This window comes from Zootoca vivipara, chromosome 5 (genome assembly GCF_965207765.1).
Source record: "Zootoca vivipara chromosome 5, rZooViv2.hap1.1, whole genome shotgun sequence".
Lineage (NCBI taxonomy): Eukaryota > Metazoa > Chordata > Lepidosauria > Squamata > Lacertidae > Zootoca > Zootoca vivipara.
In genome coordinates, this window is record NC_142588.1 from 89,735,203 (window position 1) to 89,749,589 (window position 14,387).

The window sequence follows — 14,387 nt, forward strand, 5'->3', positions numbered from 1 at the left end:
GAACACTCACTTCCGGGTTTGTGGTGTGCGGGAACTGATTTGTTCGACAACTAAGCTGTTCAACAGCCAAGAGTACCACTGTATTTGTAATTACACAAATTTCTTCATGTTGCAAGATGCCCTGAGTATGGTTTTAAGTATGGAAAGATGGCATACAGAGAAAATGGTGTGTGTATGTATTACAAATCCATCACTAAAGCACGGGGTGGGGAGCTACTTTTGGCCCGCAGGCCGCGTTCAAGGGCAGGAAACCTTTGGGAGGGTGCATTCCAACAGTGGGCGGGGCACTAGGTGGAAGTGGGCGGGGCAAAAAGCAAAGCAAAACAAGGAATGCAAAATTCCCCTCCAGCAGTATCCATTTTAAATGGGGGGGGGAGGAAATAAAAATAAAGGAATACTCTTTCCCTCCCCATTAGACAACAACAAAAATGCATTCCCACCCCAATTTTTTTTAGAAAAGAGGAAACACAATGCTTTTCTCCAAGACCCACCATCCAAGTGCAACTATTATTCAAAGAAAATCTCACATGCGCAAACATAAACACACCCTCCACTCCAGCACTTACCTGCCACCAGCCGACCACTCAGAAGCATCCATTTGGAACCACCGACAAAGTACATGAAGTTCCCTGGAAGCAGAAGACACAGAAAAGACAATCATGAGTTGCAGAGGAAACCAGGCTAAATGAATCAACTTGCTCTAGAGAAAGCAACTCTCTCCCCATTATTGCAATCCACTAGAATGCAGGACCTTTTTTCTGGGACCTCCCTCTTTTTGCAGCTGGGATTCAATCACATGCTGGTCGATGCAGCTTGCATGGCTAGGGTGGACTTTGCGCTCTTGTGCAACAAACCCACTTCCCCCAAAGGATACTTTTTGCTGTAAGGAAAGCTTTGACCCCAAACACAACCACTGCCCCCTGCCGCCGCCACTCTCAATGCAACCCCCACTTACCTGCTATCTGAAACAAGTTGGCAAAGAGGATGATGGCCTTGGTTTTATGGGTACGGTCAGACCAATATCCAAAGAGCGGGCCTGTGATCAGCCCGGCAAAGCTAAAGGCAGAGATGCCCAGGCCCAGGAAGTATGGCTCAGCATTGAGAGTTTGCAGGTAAGCCCAGAGGGTTGGCAGGATCACAGCTGCAGAGAGGTGAACAAAGAAATTCCAGTAAATAGAAAGTATCAAAAAGAACACCCATTAGAAGTGGCTTCCAGAAAATATTATTATTATTAATAATAATATTGCTGGTATTTAAATTTGTATACCTGCAGGTCTCAGGGCAGTTACAACATAGAAACACAAAATGCATAATAAAAATAAATACAAAAACAACCCAATCACCCCCAACACATTTTCAAAGGACATTGGACATCAGACGATGGGAAGTCCAGAAAAAATTAAAAATCAACCATTTGGATTACAATTTGGTTCTTTTTTCTTTAGTTTATTGTTTTTAATTGAAATATTATATTTGGAACATTATAATTGGATGTTTGTATTGGAAAACTTTGGCCACCTCATGAGAAGAGAAGAATCCTTGGAAAAGACCCTGATGTTGGGAAAGATGGAGGGCACTAGGAGAAGGGGACGACAGAGGACGAGATGGTTGGACAGTGTTCTCGAAGCTACGAACATGAGTTTGACCAAACTGCAGGAGGCAGTGCAAGACAGGAGTGCCTGGCGTGCTATGGTCCATGGGGTCACGAAGAGTTGGACACGACTAAACGACTAAACAACAACATTGGAAAACTAATAAAAATGATTTAAAAGAAAGAAAGAAAGCAACAGTCCTCTGCCATTATTGCTTCCCAACCAATGGCTTTCCATGCGGCAGGCTGCCTATGCTCCTGAATACTTCATGGTGACTAGGAGTCATTAGTATCAGGAGTGACACCGTGCAAGCTGGAGTTATTTGTTAGCAAGAAACTGATCTGCACAGACCATACCCGTCAACTCCCGGATTAAAAAATCCGGGATCAGCAGCGGCGCGGCACCGAAAGTCGCTTCTACGCATGTCCAGACATGTGTAGAAGCAACTTCTGGTGCCGGCGCTGCCCAATTTCCGGTGCCCAGACATGGGCAGAGCGGCACTCGAAATCGGTTCTGTCCAGACATGTGCAGAAGGAGCCTCCCTGGCCAGCAGGAGCTGCTTTCAAAATCTGGGGGAATTACGGGATATTTCGCCATTCGGGATAACAGCGGGAAACAGCTTTAAAAACGGGGGTTTCCCGCGGAAAATGGGACACTTGGCAGCTACGGCACAGACTAGGTGGAGTGTCAGGCCTCATGAGCACAGCAGCTCTTCCCTTGCTTGCCATACGTCAGGAAAATTCCTGCTGTGCTGGTTTTGGGGTGTAAAAATGTTGTCGGGGGGGGGGGGATTTGCCAAATTGGCAAAAAGTTAAGGAAAACATGGATGTATGGCAACGTGATGGGAAAAGCAGCTCAAAAATCTTAAAATCACTAACTTGGGGTTAGATTTCCCCCAAAAAGCTCAATAATTTGGGGGGTCTGCCTATAAAAAAGCTTCACATACCCATGGATCAGTTGCTGAGACTGAAAGTCCCCACCTCCCCTTCCCTCCAGGGCTTTTTCCAAGCAATAGGAGGCTGTGCCTGTGTGAAGCTAACTTCCCCGCCCTTTTCATGACTCTTCTGGTTCTGGGAGACCAGGTGGGAGGAGAGCTTGTCGCAGCAGGAGGGGGAGACACCCAGGACTCTTCACCAGCCTGACTCATCTCTGCCTCTTGCCTCCCTCCTCTCCTGCTCAAGCTTCTGCTTCTGATCGTGGACTCTCCCAGCTAATTAAGTCTTTGACTGGATGTTCATGAGTTCAAGTCTTATGGGTGGAGCTGTTATTGGTTGGTTGTTTGGTGTTGGGGTGTGTGGGTGTTGTTCTTGGTTTTATTATGTGTTTTGTGTTTTTATCTTGTATTTTTATGTCGCAAACTGCCCTGAAATGACATATGAAGGGCAGTATACATTTTTAATAATAATAATAATAATAATAATAATAATACAGTCATACCTCGGGTTGCAAACGCTGCGGGTTACACGTTTTCGGGTTGCGGACCGCGCCAAACCCGGAAGTACCGGAACGGGATACTTCCGAGTTTTGGTGCTCGCACATGTGCAAAATGATGTCACACGCATGCGCAGAAGGGCTGAATCACGTCACACACATGCGCAGGCTCGGCGCTGCGGGTTGCGAGCGCTGCGGGTTGCGAACGTGCCTCCCGCACGGATCACGTTCGCAACCCAAGATATGACTGTAATAAGGAAGAACGTGTTTCTCTCCACTTTCTCCAGGCATAATTTTGTACAACTCACAATCATGTCTCCTCTCACCTTTTCTCTAAATGAAACATCCACCTAGTCTCTAAATTTTAAATCCTCCAAGGTTGCAACTTTTCCTCATAGGGAAATTGTTGCATCCCCTTTATCATTTTGGGTTCCCTTTTCTTAACACCAAAATCAAGTATTACAAGAGTGGGAGAAAAACCTTCCCTCTATCCACTATATCCACACTACACCTAATTTTAGGGATCTTTATCACATCCTCCTTTAGTCACGTTTTTCTAAGCTTTATCCCTCCAAGTGTCCTGCAACTATTATTGATTTCGTACATTTGTCTCTTGGCCCTCTTCCATGAGGCCTTTCAGAATTTCTTCTATCCTAGCACTGACAAAGACCCAGGCCTGTTCAGTTTCTGCAAGGCTGCTGCTTCCGGCACCTTGAGAATAGTGAGAGGAATCTCACATTCAAGGGTGAGCCAATGTGGGGACTTGGGAGCTGTAGTCCAACAACACTGGCATCATCCCTGACCTTGGCAATGCTGTCTGGGGCTGATGCCACCTGTGGTCGCTATTGCCTACCCCCTCTGACTCCAATCATGCTTACTCCAGCATCTTACCCCAAGAACATTTCCATATTGCAGCCCAAGCCTATTATGTCCTTACTCTGGAGTATGGCCTGCTAACCTCATCCGATCACAGGGCAGAGGAACAGCAACCGAAACAGCCAACCTATCCAACGACAATTGGCAAGCTTCTAGAAGTCAAAGGTTAGGAAGCAGATGCTAGTTTCCTGGGAGAAAACCATTTGCATCCGGAAAACAAATTTGCAAGGCACAGCATTCTAGACTCTGCCGGAGCAAACCAACTGCACAGGTTGAAAGTGGTGAGAAGTGAGAGTTGGCTATGTTCAGCTTGGAAAAGAGGAGACTGAGAAGAAATGCAATAGCCATCTTCAAATATCTGGAGCGCTTGCAAATGGAAGGGGGTGCAAGCTTGCTTTCTGCTGTTCTAGAGCGCAGGACTTGATTCAAAGGATTCAAGTTACACGAAAAAGTATTCCGACTAAACACCAGGAAGAACTTTCTGACAGTAAGAGCTGTTTGACAGCGGAACGGTCTCCCTCGGGAGGTGATAGGCTCTCCTTCCTTGGAGGTTTATAAGCAGGGGTTTGATGGCCATCTGTCATGGATGCTTTAGTTGAGATCCCTGCATTGCAGGGGGTTGGACCCGTGGGTCCCTTCCAACTCTAAGATTCTATGATTCTAAGTGATGAGCACAGCAAAATACTTCCAGTCACTTCCTCCCACCTATCTGGGAATGGCAGGAAGCAAAGCAGGTGTGTGGGGAAAGTTCAGGGCTAAAGAACTGCACCTTCTCAGACTTAACCACGCAGTTCATGTGATTATCTACAGGCCAGGATCTCTTCAAAGCAGGCATGCTGAACAACTGGCAGAGGCACAAAAACCTCAAAACATCCAATGTGCATTCCTGGAGCATGCAATAAAGATGAAAATCTATCTACAAAATCTGCATTGGATCAGAGGATCAAGCCAGGGAGCCTCCCAAACTGGATTTCCTCCATCACCAAGCTCCTCCCCTTAAAACCTGGGCTTCCTAGGGGCAGAGTATGCTACCAGTACTTCAGCAGCAAGGGAGCCCTTTCTGGAGGACCTCTTGGCCAGATAGCGCAGAACAGCCTCCTTTTCCCCTTTGTGGTGTGTGTGTGTGTGTGTGTGTGTGTGTGTGTGTGTTTAGCTTATAAGCACCAGAGCAGGGACAGTTTTGTTTTGCTCAAATGCAAGTCACTCCTGGAGACCTTTTTGACTGGAGACCTGGGTACCAGAGCTGTAAAGGCGTAATAAAAATAATAATAAACACCAGCATGATAAGACCAGCTTCAACCAAAAGGGTATGTGTGTGTCATAGGAGCCAACTCATAAGAGCTGAGGACCCTTTGAAACCCCTCAGTAAAATATTTTAGGGGGTGTACCCCATGTTGATGGGATGGATGTTGCCATTCAAATGGTATGTGTGTGTGCCGCATCCTGAGACAGATTACATGGGGCGGGGCTTACCTGCCCCCCATATTTTATTCAAGTTGGCACCCCTGGTGTGTGAAGGGAGGGAGGGAGAGATCAAGCTACATATAAAATTGTGGGGTACAAAATCTAATAATACACACACAAATAACACCAGCATGTTGAGACCAGCCTCAACAAAACCCGCGTATATATGTACATGTGTAGGTGTGTGTGTGTGATGAAGCTATATATAAAATTGTCAACTCTGTATCCAGGGTCCAAACACTCCCCTGGTACTCTCTCTCCCCACCCCCACCCCACTTTGCCGATGCCCATCCCAGCCATGCCCAGGGAAGCTCACCGTACTCAATCCCTCCCGACAGGAAAAGGAGGCCAATGGTGAGGTTGGTCCATTTCTTCTTCCGCTGCACATCCATAGACACCTGGCGTTGGGTTCTCCCCGGGGACAGAGGCGGCCCCTCGAAGGAGCGTGGGGCCGAGGTCGTCGTCTCCTCGCTCCCTCCGGAGAGCTCAAAGGGCAGCTGGAGGTGGCGGCGGTGCCATCTTCCTCCTCCTATCCCTCACCATTCTCCCTGCCTCAGCAGCAGCAGTGGCAGCAGCAGCGCTCCTCTCCAGCCCTTTTTACGCACACGCCCATCCAGTCGCCCCTTTGGCGCTCTCCCTCTCGCAGCCCGCAACCTGCGCGTTGCTGCGGCTGTTCTGCCCGACCAAGGCAGCTGCAGCCGGGAGAAAGTTTATTGAATGATCGGCGAGCGGGCGGGACGAGCGCGCGCAGCAGCCAATGGAGAGCGCATCCTCGTCCCCCAGCCTACCCGGCTTTATCGCCCTCCTGCTGCTAACCTAGTATCGGGAAGGAAAAGCGCCGGGCAGCCAATGGGAGCGCGCCTCCTCATAGACACATGCAAAGCAAGCAAGCATCCCTAAGTCACCTGGCCGAGAGCACTCCCCGTTCGTGCAGGAGGCAGGTCGGGCGCCCCGCTGTATTTCCTTAGCCCCGTCCGCCAGATTTTACGCACACGCGTCTTTGAAATGTAAGGAGCTGCCTTTCACTGAGTTGCGCACCTGGCACAGGGTTGTCTACTGGCCAGAGGCCAGGATTGCAAGGCAGGGAGCGAGTCCCATCCTTACCTTTAGATGCCGCCGCCCTCAGGATTGGAACCTGGTGCCTGCGCTCTGCCGCTCAGCTACGGCCCTTCGGAAGTGGGATTTTGCTTCCAAGCAAGGAGTAAAAAGCAGGGCTGTCAATGGATGCGGAAACCGAACAGGCTTTCTTTTTTCTGCTGGGCATGCAATGCTGGGAAGGACTTCACCGGCTGAATTTCTGCTTTTTGCTGCAGCTCTAAAACGCACCCAGAACAGCAGTCTGGTAGCTCCTCTGAACAGCACATAGCATCATAGAGTTGTTAGGGAGCCCGAGGGTCATCTAGTCCAACCCCCTGCAGTCATAGCTGCCAAGTTTTCCCTTTTCTCGCGAGGAAGCCTATTCAGCATAAGGGAAAATCCCTTTTAAAAAGGGATAACTTGGCAGCTATGCCTGCAGTGCAGGAATCTCAGCTAAAGCACCCATGACAGATGGCCATCCATGACGTGAAGGAGTACAAGGTTGTACTTGGCAGTTGTTGTTTTTCTTCCCTTTATGACACTTAAGCTGCAGCATGGAGGTGGAAGAAATTAAACGTGATGCTTCTGCCCGCATGCAGATTCAGTGATGGGTAGAGCTTCACCAGTTGGGTTTGTGGTAGGCACTACACAAGCCAACAGCCCAGCAGTCCTACGTGAAATAAGTCAGCAGCTTGATTTGCTGGCTTGGCTGTGCAAATATACAAGCGATACTTGAATGCGTTTGGAAGAACATGTCTCCCCAAGGATGTTCCTCCGATGAAGAAAGACCAGGTCCAGCTCAGTAACTTTTGCTGTCTGAGGCAAGATGGCACCCTCTACCAAGGTGCATACAGAAACCACCTGGACTGACAGGTGAATCATACTCCAGTTCGGGTGAAAGGACAATTTCTTGCACTGCACTGAAGGGCAGCAGGTTGGCACAGGGGGTACAAAGCAGGCCATGTGGCTCTCACTGCTCTGTTCCCTCCCCATCCCTCAGTATATGGTCAGTCAGTTGCATTCAGCATGGGGCTGGGTCACAAGTGGTGCAAAGAATCCATGGGGGGGGGGCTTAAGTGCTATGCTAAATTGACCAACTACAAAGAAGTTGCCACGCTGAGTAGTGGCATTTCTGTCTATTATGATGCTAATAAAATAGGTGGCGGTTTTAGAGGCAGGCTAAAATCTTGGAAGCCAGAACTGGTCCAATCCTGTGCAGATGGAATGGGGAAAGTTGCAGCAACGCAAGAGAGGAAGAAACCGCTCAACTCCCACAATACCATTGGCTCGATAACTGAAATTATTTAAAAGAGCAGCTGCCAATGTACTACTGATCCAGGCAATGTAAAGGAAATGCTTTAATTAATATGCAGTTAATAATTCTCAAACACTCGTATGCATCGTTGAATATTCAATGGCAGCATTTAAAACACTTTTAATATATATATATATATATATATATATATATATATATATATATATATATATATATATATATATATCGTAAACCGCCCTGTGATCCTCAGACGAAGGGCGGCGTGGAAATTTAATAAATAAAATAACCACACGGTGCACCGGTAATACTTAAATTTATGTAAGTTAAAGGGGTTTTTTTAAAAAAAAAGTACACGCAGGATGAAAAATAAAATATATAAATGAGATAAAATGCATTTTAAACAGGGTGCTATACATGTACAGATAAATATAAATATACGTATACTCTAAGTCTATACACACAAATATATATTTATTCCTCCTGCCCCGCAGGTTTAAAGGTCGGGATCTGCGTGCGCAGCGGAAGGACGCCGACGGACGCCCCCTCCCCCACCCGCCATTCTCGCCCTCGTCCTCCTTCCAGTCGCTGGCGCCCTTTCCGCGCCACCCCCTCTGCCCTGTTCCAGCATGTCCGTTTGAGCCTCAGGCTGCTGACGTCATCGTCAGGCGCCCGCGCCGGAAGCGAAGGGAGGAGAGCGGAGCCCCATGCGCACCGCGAGCGCGCGCGTAGCTATAGCAGGTCGGGAGCCCCCAGCTCCGGCTCTCCTGCTCCTCCCGCGTTGCCATGGCCGGCATCCTCTTCGAGGACATCTTCGACGTGAAGGACATCGACCCCGAGGGCAAGAAGTTCGACAGGGGTGAGAGGCAGGCGCTCGTTTTCCAACCACGGGGGCCACAGTGGTATTTTTCCTGCGGGGTGGGCTGGATGGCCTTTGGACGACCCCCGTTCATTCATCCCGTGAATCTATCCTTTCCCGTTTCTGTCTGGCCACCCTGCTCCTGGACACGGAACCACATCCTTGCTGCTTCCCTGCTCTCCTGCCCGCCAATGTGTGTGTGATGGATCGCACCCAAAGCCAAGGGCATTTATAGCCGAAACCCAATGGGTGCAATGGCGGATAGGATTGCCCCCTTAAAAAAAAATTGCCTTGGGTACAGCTGAACAGACACAAGTTAAATGTGCCTAAGTTGCGGACTTCCTGCGTTTGCATGTGCATGTGCAGTGTACCCTTTCGTTTTCCCCTCCAAGGCTCTTGAGGTGGAGTGTACAGTACTTGGTTTCTTTCTCTCCCTTCCCCTCACCCCCAGTTCCCCCCCTCCCATTTTACCCTTGCAAACTACCGTGTGAGGCGGGTTGTGATAGCGCCTCTGAGCTTTATGGTTGACAGGGAATTCAAATCTGAATCTCCTCCCCCAACAGCATCCTATTTATTTATTTATTTATTTATTTATTTCAGTTGAATGGGCGCAGAAGTCCCTCTCCGCCTTAGGGTCAAACTTCTCTTCAGGGGATTTTGGAATTGGTTTTTAAAAACTGTTTTAACGGTTTGCAAAACTCCCTGAGACACCTAGAAAAGGTGCTTTGTAGATACATCATACATTAAATACAATCTCAAAGCAGTTTGGAAATAAAAACCATTTCGTATATGTATATAAGGCATTTGAAATCCAGTGCACCTACATACTAGTCCAACACTTTAACAGTTTGAGTCGAGCCACTAATTTTATATCTGCCTTCATTAAATAAATAAACAAAGGTTGCCAGTGTGCTGCAGTGCAAGAGTATGTCTATAGTGGTGATGATTACTGTTATTAGCAGTAGTAATAGTGCTATTTCTACTATTACTACTGCAATGCCTAAGTTTACTAAGTCTACTTGGCTTAGTAGGGCTTGAATTTATGAAGCAAGAGTGATGGGGAAGGATCTCTTAACAATTCAGATGCTAATAACCATGGCAACAAGAGAGAATGCGGCCCTGGTGTTGTGGTGAGAGCTTCTGATTACAAATTGAGAGACCCAGGTTCAAATCACTGCTCACTTTGGTGACCCTCCATTTCAAAATCCCTTCAGATCTTGGCTCAAAAACTTTACAGTTTTAGGTCCCTTTCTCTTTGATCTCTGAGCCAGGGTTTCAACAGATATTTTGTATTTAAATGTGCAACTCTTCATCCTTCTCCCTGGCTCCACAAAACTGAGTCTGGAGTGACTTGGCATTCCAGCAGAAGTGGAGGTGGGGTCTGCCTTCTATGCCTCTATCCCCTAATAACTTGACACCCAGATTTGTTTCCCCCCCCCCCAGTCTCCCGACTGCATTGTGAGAGCGAGTCTTTCAAGATGGATTTGATCCTGGATGTGAACATACAGATCTACCCTGTCGATCTTGGTAAGTGAGTGCCATCAGGGGCCTTGCCTGGCCGTGTTTCTCTGACCCAGAGCTAGTTAAAAACTTTTTTAGCCCATGGATCATTTCCCCTGTACTCCCACCCACCCCAACATTACATGCCAGCAGTGGATGTGTCCATAGCAAAAGCAGGCACAGCCATCCCATACTCATAAACACAGACCAAACACTCATCACACTTACGCATTCCTATTGCACACTTGCCCCATGCAAAGATTTCCCCTCGCTTGTTGTTTGAATGTCCCCATATCTCTTGAAACACATGCTGGTTTTTTCCTGGAAATTCAGCTGCCGAATCTGTGATGTATGAAGCTAGACAAAGGCATTGCGACATGAATCTCACAAACATCAGCTGTAGTGAAAAGGCCCGTCGCTGTCATTTTTGTTTTCCTGTGCATTTCAGGTGACAAATTCCGCCTTGTGATCGCCAGCACCTTGTATGAGGATGGGACCTTGGATGATGGAGAATATAACCCAACTGATGACAGGCCATCCAGGTAATGGGGGGCCAGAGGATGGCAAACGGAGGACTAGCCAAGGAGAGGACTTCACAAATCAGTCCCGTGGTTGTGTGCCCTTCCTTTCAGCTTTCTGCAAGGTTGAAAACTAGCTTCTTTTTGTAGTACCTTCAAAACCTACACTAGATGGTATCTGTCTGGCTCGAGAGACAATGAAGTTTGCCTCCTGGGGTGAAGTCAAACCGCTGTGTTAGCAGCACCAAAGTGACCTCTCCAGGGCGCAAGCATGAGCAGTGTGTCTGGAGGTCCTGGGCTGCCCAGGCGACATGACCCCTATCTTGGCCTCGCTGATGTGGTCCAAAGGAAAGCAGTGCAATATGTTTGGCAACAGCTTGGCTGCAGGAGTTGTTGGAAGAAGGCATACACAGCCCCATCCAACTGTCTTAGAGACCCACAGTGTGTTCACATTTGAAATGTAAACACAATGGTTCTACTGCCTCCAAGGGTCGGGGACCTGAAGCCCAGGGGCTAAATGTGACCACCCAGGTCTCTCTGTCTGATTCTTGGAGCTCTCTCCTGGCTGCACCCCTCTCTGGCTCTGCTTTGCACCACTACTTTTGCCTTGATGGAATGTCTCCCCTTTGCCTGTCTGGATGGAGGATTGAGAGAGATTTTGCTCCGCCCACTTTTGTCTCTGGCCCCTGATAGGTTGCACAGTATGAAGTGCAAGCCCTTGAGCTGAGTTAGGTTTTCCACCCCTATTTTCATCCTCTGCAGTTTGCTCCTCATGCACAGGGTGTCTGTCTGCCTTGCACTCCTTAAGCCATGCCTCTCATGAGATCCCTCTTAAGTTCTTCTTGCTCCTCTTGAGTCCTCCTGGGCCAGAGAGGAAAGAGCAATAAAAGGGGTGCTTTTGTTTCCTGCCAACTTGCTGCACAATATTTTGTTACCCTCTATGTATTTTACATTTATATCCTGCCTTTCCTCCAAGGAATTCAAAGTGGCGTGTATGGTTCTCTGTTCTCTGCACACACACGGATCCCCACAACAACCCTGTGAGGTGGCCGAGGCAGAGAAAGAGACATTCTGCCAAGGCCACCCCTGTTGGAAGGCGGATGTGAAGCCAAGTTTCCTTAGATTTAGTCCAGCACTCTGGCCGCTATGCCATACAGCCCAAGGATGGAGTACCTGTGGTCCTTCACTTGTGTTTGGCCTACAATGCCCATCATCTCTGGCCATTGACTATGCTGGCTGAGGCTGATGGGAGTTGAGGTCCAACAAAACTTGGGAGGGTCGGAGTTTGCCCATTTCTGGTATGACATGCAGGACACCTGGTGAAGGCACCTGAACTTACTGTTCCCCAGGCTGCAAGTGGATTTAGAAAGAGGAAATCTGCAGGCTCTGTAATCTGCACTATTTAAAACTTGTGATGCAGCTGAAACAGATACGCAGATCTTTATTAGCATGTTGTTACCTCTTGAAGTGATGTGATGGCCACAAACCACACATATTCTCTCCTTCTCTTCCACTGTTCCTTTTGACCCCAGGGCAGACCAGTTTGAGTATGTGATGTATGGGAAGGTGTACAGGATCGAGGGAGACGAGACGTCCACAGAGGCCGCCACGCGCCTGTAAGTGTCCCCCCCCCCCTATTTGCGAAAAGGGCTGGCCGGAAACGAATAGGTACATACCAGTAATAACCTTCTCACAAGCTCTCTGAGCGCGGAGTGTAGCTCTTTGTGATGCTCAATAGGAAAGGACCTAAGCGACTGGATTGGGAGCAGTGGGGAGTGAATAGGAAGACGGTAAGAAGTCTTTCCGAGGCTGTTGGAGGTCTGTCCTTTAGAGCAAATAGAGCACAGCCCCACCAGTAATATGCCCTCAGCCAGCCCCACCTTCCTGGCATCTAACTTACAGCCAGGCAGGCAATGGCTTGTCCTGTCATTGCCTCTGGCGCCACCTGCTGTTGAGCTCCCTGCCTTCCACCCCACCAGACCCATTGAGCACCAGCCATAGAAAGTGAGGGCTGAGAAGGGCGTCCAGCAGAACTTGGGGCAGGATGTGGGAGTGAGTTCCATAGTATGGTGCACCTGCAGTTGCGTGACCCTGCTGGGGTTGTTTTAAGCCCCCGTGGCTGCCGTGGTCTCCCTTCCTGCTTCTCACCTTTCTCTGGCCCACCCTTCCTCCTCTAGCTCTGCCTACGTGTCCTACGGTGGGCTGCTGATGAGGCTCCAGGGAGATGCCAACAATCTGCATGGCTTTGAAGTAGACTCCAGGGTTTATCTCCTGATGAAGAAACTGGCCTTCTAGCCACCTTGGGAGCTGTCATGGCAGCAGCGTGGACTCAGTGTGGGGCAGCGTGGGCATTTGCTGCCCTCCGAGTACATGGAGGGAATCTTGCTGGCCTGTTAAAAGAAGCATCTCTCCCCAGCTCCTCTTCTCCTCTTCCTCCTCACATCCCCCCAGCCAAGCCTCTGCATCAACAGCCTCAAGGAAGATCATCTTTCTTCGGATTCCGCCAGGACTGCAGTGTGAAAATGTATCCCAAATGTCCCCTTGGTGGCAGCAGGCAGAGTACCAGGCCGACTGAGAACATCCTCTACAACTGGGAGGTTGAAAGGGCTACATTTTGTGCTCCGGATTTTCTCTGTGCCTGTGATAAACTGCCATTTTTATTACACAGGTGATTGTGGTAAGGACCACAGTTCTGTGAGAATCAGCATTGCCATCCTAAGCTGGGTTGGGGACGGCTGTCTTAGCTGGGGGCCTGGGGAAAAGGAGGGAGCCTCTGTTTGACCTCAGTTTCTTACCTTAATTAAACGTAGCTTTTATATATATATATAGATATATTTGGCTGTTGTATATACGCTAGAAAGTTCGCTGCCCAAGCATTTGAGAACAACAAGCTTGCAAGACTGCAGTCAGAAATCCATATTCTGCAGATTGAATTCACTTATCTGCTTGCTTTTGGAGACTTTCTGATTTGTCATATATTCCTAATGTTCAGGATCTGGACTCTTCTACACACACACACACACACACACACACACACACACAATACTGCAATCCTGGCCAAGTTTCATCTCAAATAGCAAAGGAGACATGGCCTTCCTGGGCAGAAGGACAGAGAGCAAGACAGATGAAGAGAAAGCCGGCCTGATAATGTCAGAAAGGAAAAGGGGAATGACAAGATTCTGGACTAGGACCAGGACTCTGGCTTTTCTGATATAATAGATTTCCCTTGGGGGTTCGAGTACACAAAATTCATACTTTATTCAGCAATGCAAGAATGCATGAGAGCTTTCCATCAGGGGACACAGTATGTAGGCAAAATATACTGTATGTCATATTGGCCGTTTCACCCTCTAGCCAACCAGCCTCTGTTAACCGATTGCCCAGTATCTCTCGTTCAGCCACAGTCCTTGGAAACACTGACTCAATCCTTTTTTTTTTATTATTGTACGTGCAGAGCCCTCCTTGCACTTTACCCTGGGGTTGTTTTTCACTTCAAGGGATCCTTACGGCTGAATTTTTAAGTGGTTCTTAACCAGTTTTGTGCCCAGGCCATATGCTTGCACACATGATGCTGCCCTCCCTGATAATGAGCCTAACAAAAGCATTCATTCAAAAAACCTCACTTTGGAAGAGCTTTCCGCAGCCTTGTGCCTCTCCGGCTGCTTTGGGCTACAGTTCCCATCGGATGGGAGTTGTAGTCCAAAACATCTGCAGAAGCCCGGCCTACTGTGCCAAAACAACCAAACCATGGGCTGCGAGTGGCAGCGTGGTGTAGTGGTTAAGAGCGGTGGACTCAT

General features: G+C 48.4%; 2 protein-coding genes across 5 annotated transcripts in view; one reads left to right on the forward strand and one right to left on the reverse strand.

Moving 5' to 3' along the window:
* LOC118093869 (major facilitator superfamily domain-containing protein 8) overlaps window positions 1-6,261 on the reverse strand; it is a 29,664-nt gene extending 23,403 nt beyond the window's left edge. For 2 of the 3 annotated variants that reach the window (XR_004693701.3, XR_015949920.1), the window contains exons 1-3: window positions 5,680-6,162; window positions 956-1,141; window positions 567-629 (exon numbers count right to left, since the gene is read on the reverse strand). Coding sequence is in view for 1 of the 3 variants with exons in the window: in XM_035133649.3 (XP_034989540.2) it covers window positions 567-629; window positions 956-1,141; window positions 5,680-5,755 (325 nt within the window). In the remaining 2 variants the exon portion in view is untranslated. Of the gene's footprint in view, window positions 1-566; window positions 630-955; window positions 1,142-5,679 lie in introns of all 3 variants that reach the window. The other variant, XM_035133649.3, reaches the window with a different exon arrangement.
* Window positions 6,262-8,416: 2,155 nt separating this feature from the next.
* On the forward strand, window positions 8,417-13,414 carry POLR2H (RNA polymerase II, I and III subunit H). Of its 2 annotated transcripts, XM_035134014.3 has the most exons (5): window positions 8,417-8,572; window positions 10,016-10,099; window positions 10,521-10,614; window positions 12,123-12,206; window positions 12,768-13,414. In XM_035134014.3, exons 1-5 carry the CDS (start codon window positions 8,500-8,502, stop codon window positions 12,883-12,885), a joined length of 453 nt encoding a protein of 150 aa, XP_034989905.1. In that variant the 5' UTR covers window positions 8,417-8,499; the 3' UTR covers window positions 12,886-13,414. The 2 variants fall into 2 exon arrangements, with proteins under 2 accessions (XP_034989905.1, XP_060130325.1); XM_060274342.2 differs by lacking the exon at window positions 12,123-12,206.
* The last annotated feature ends 973 nt before the right edge of the window (window positions 13,415-14,387 follow it).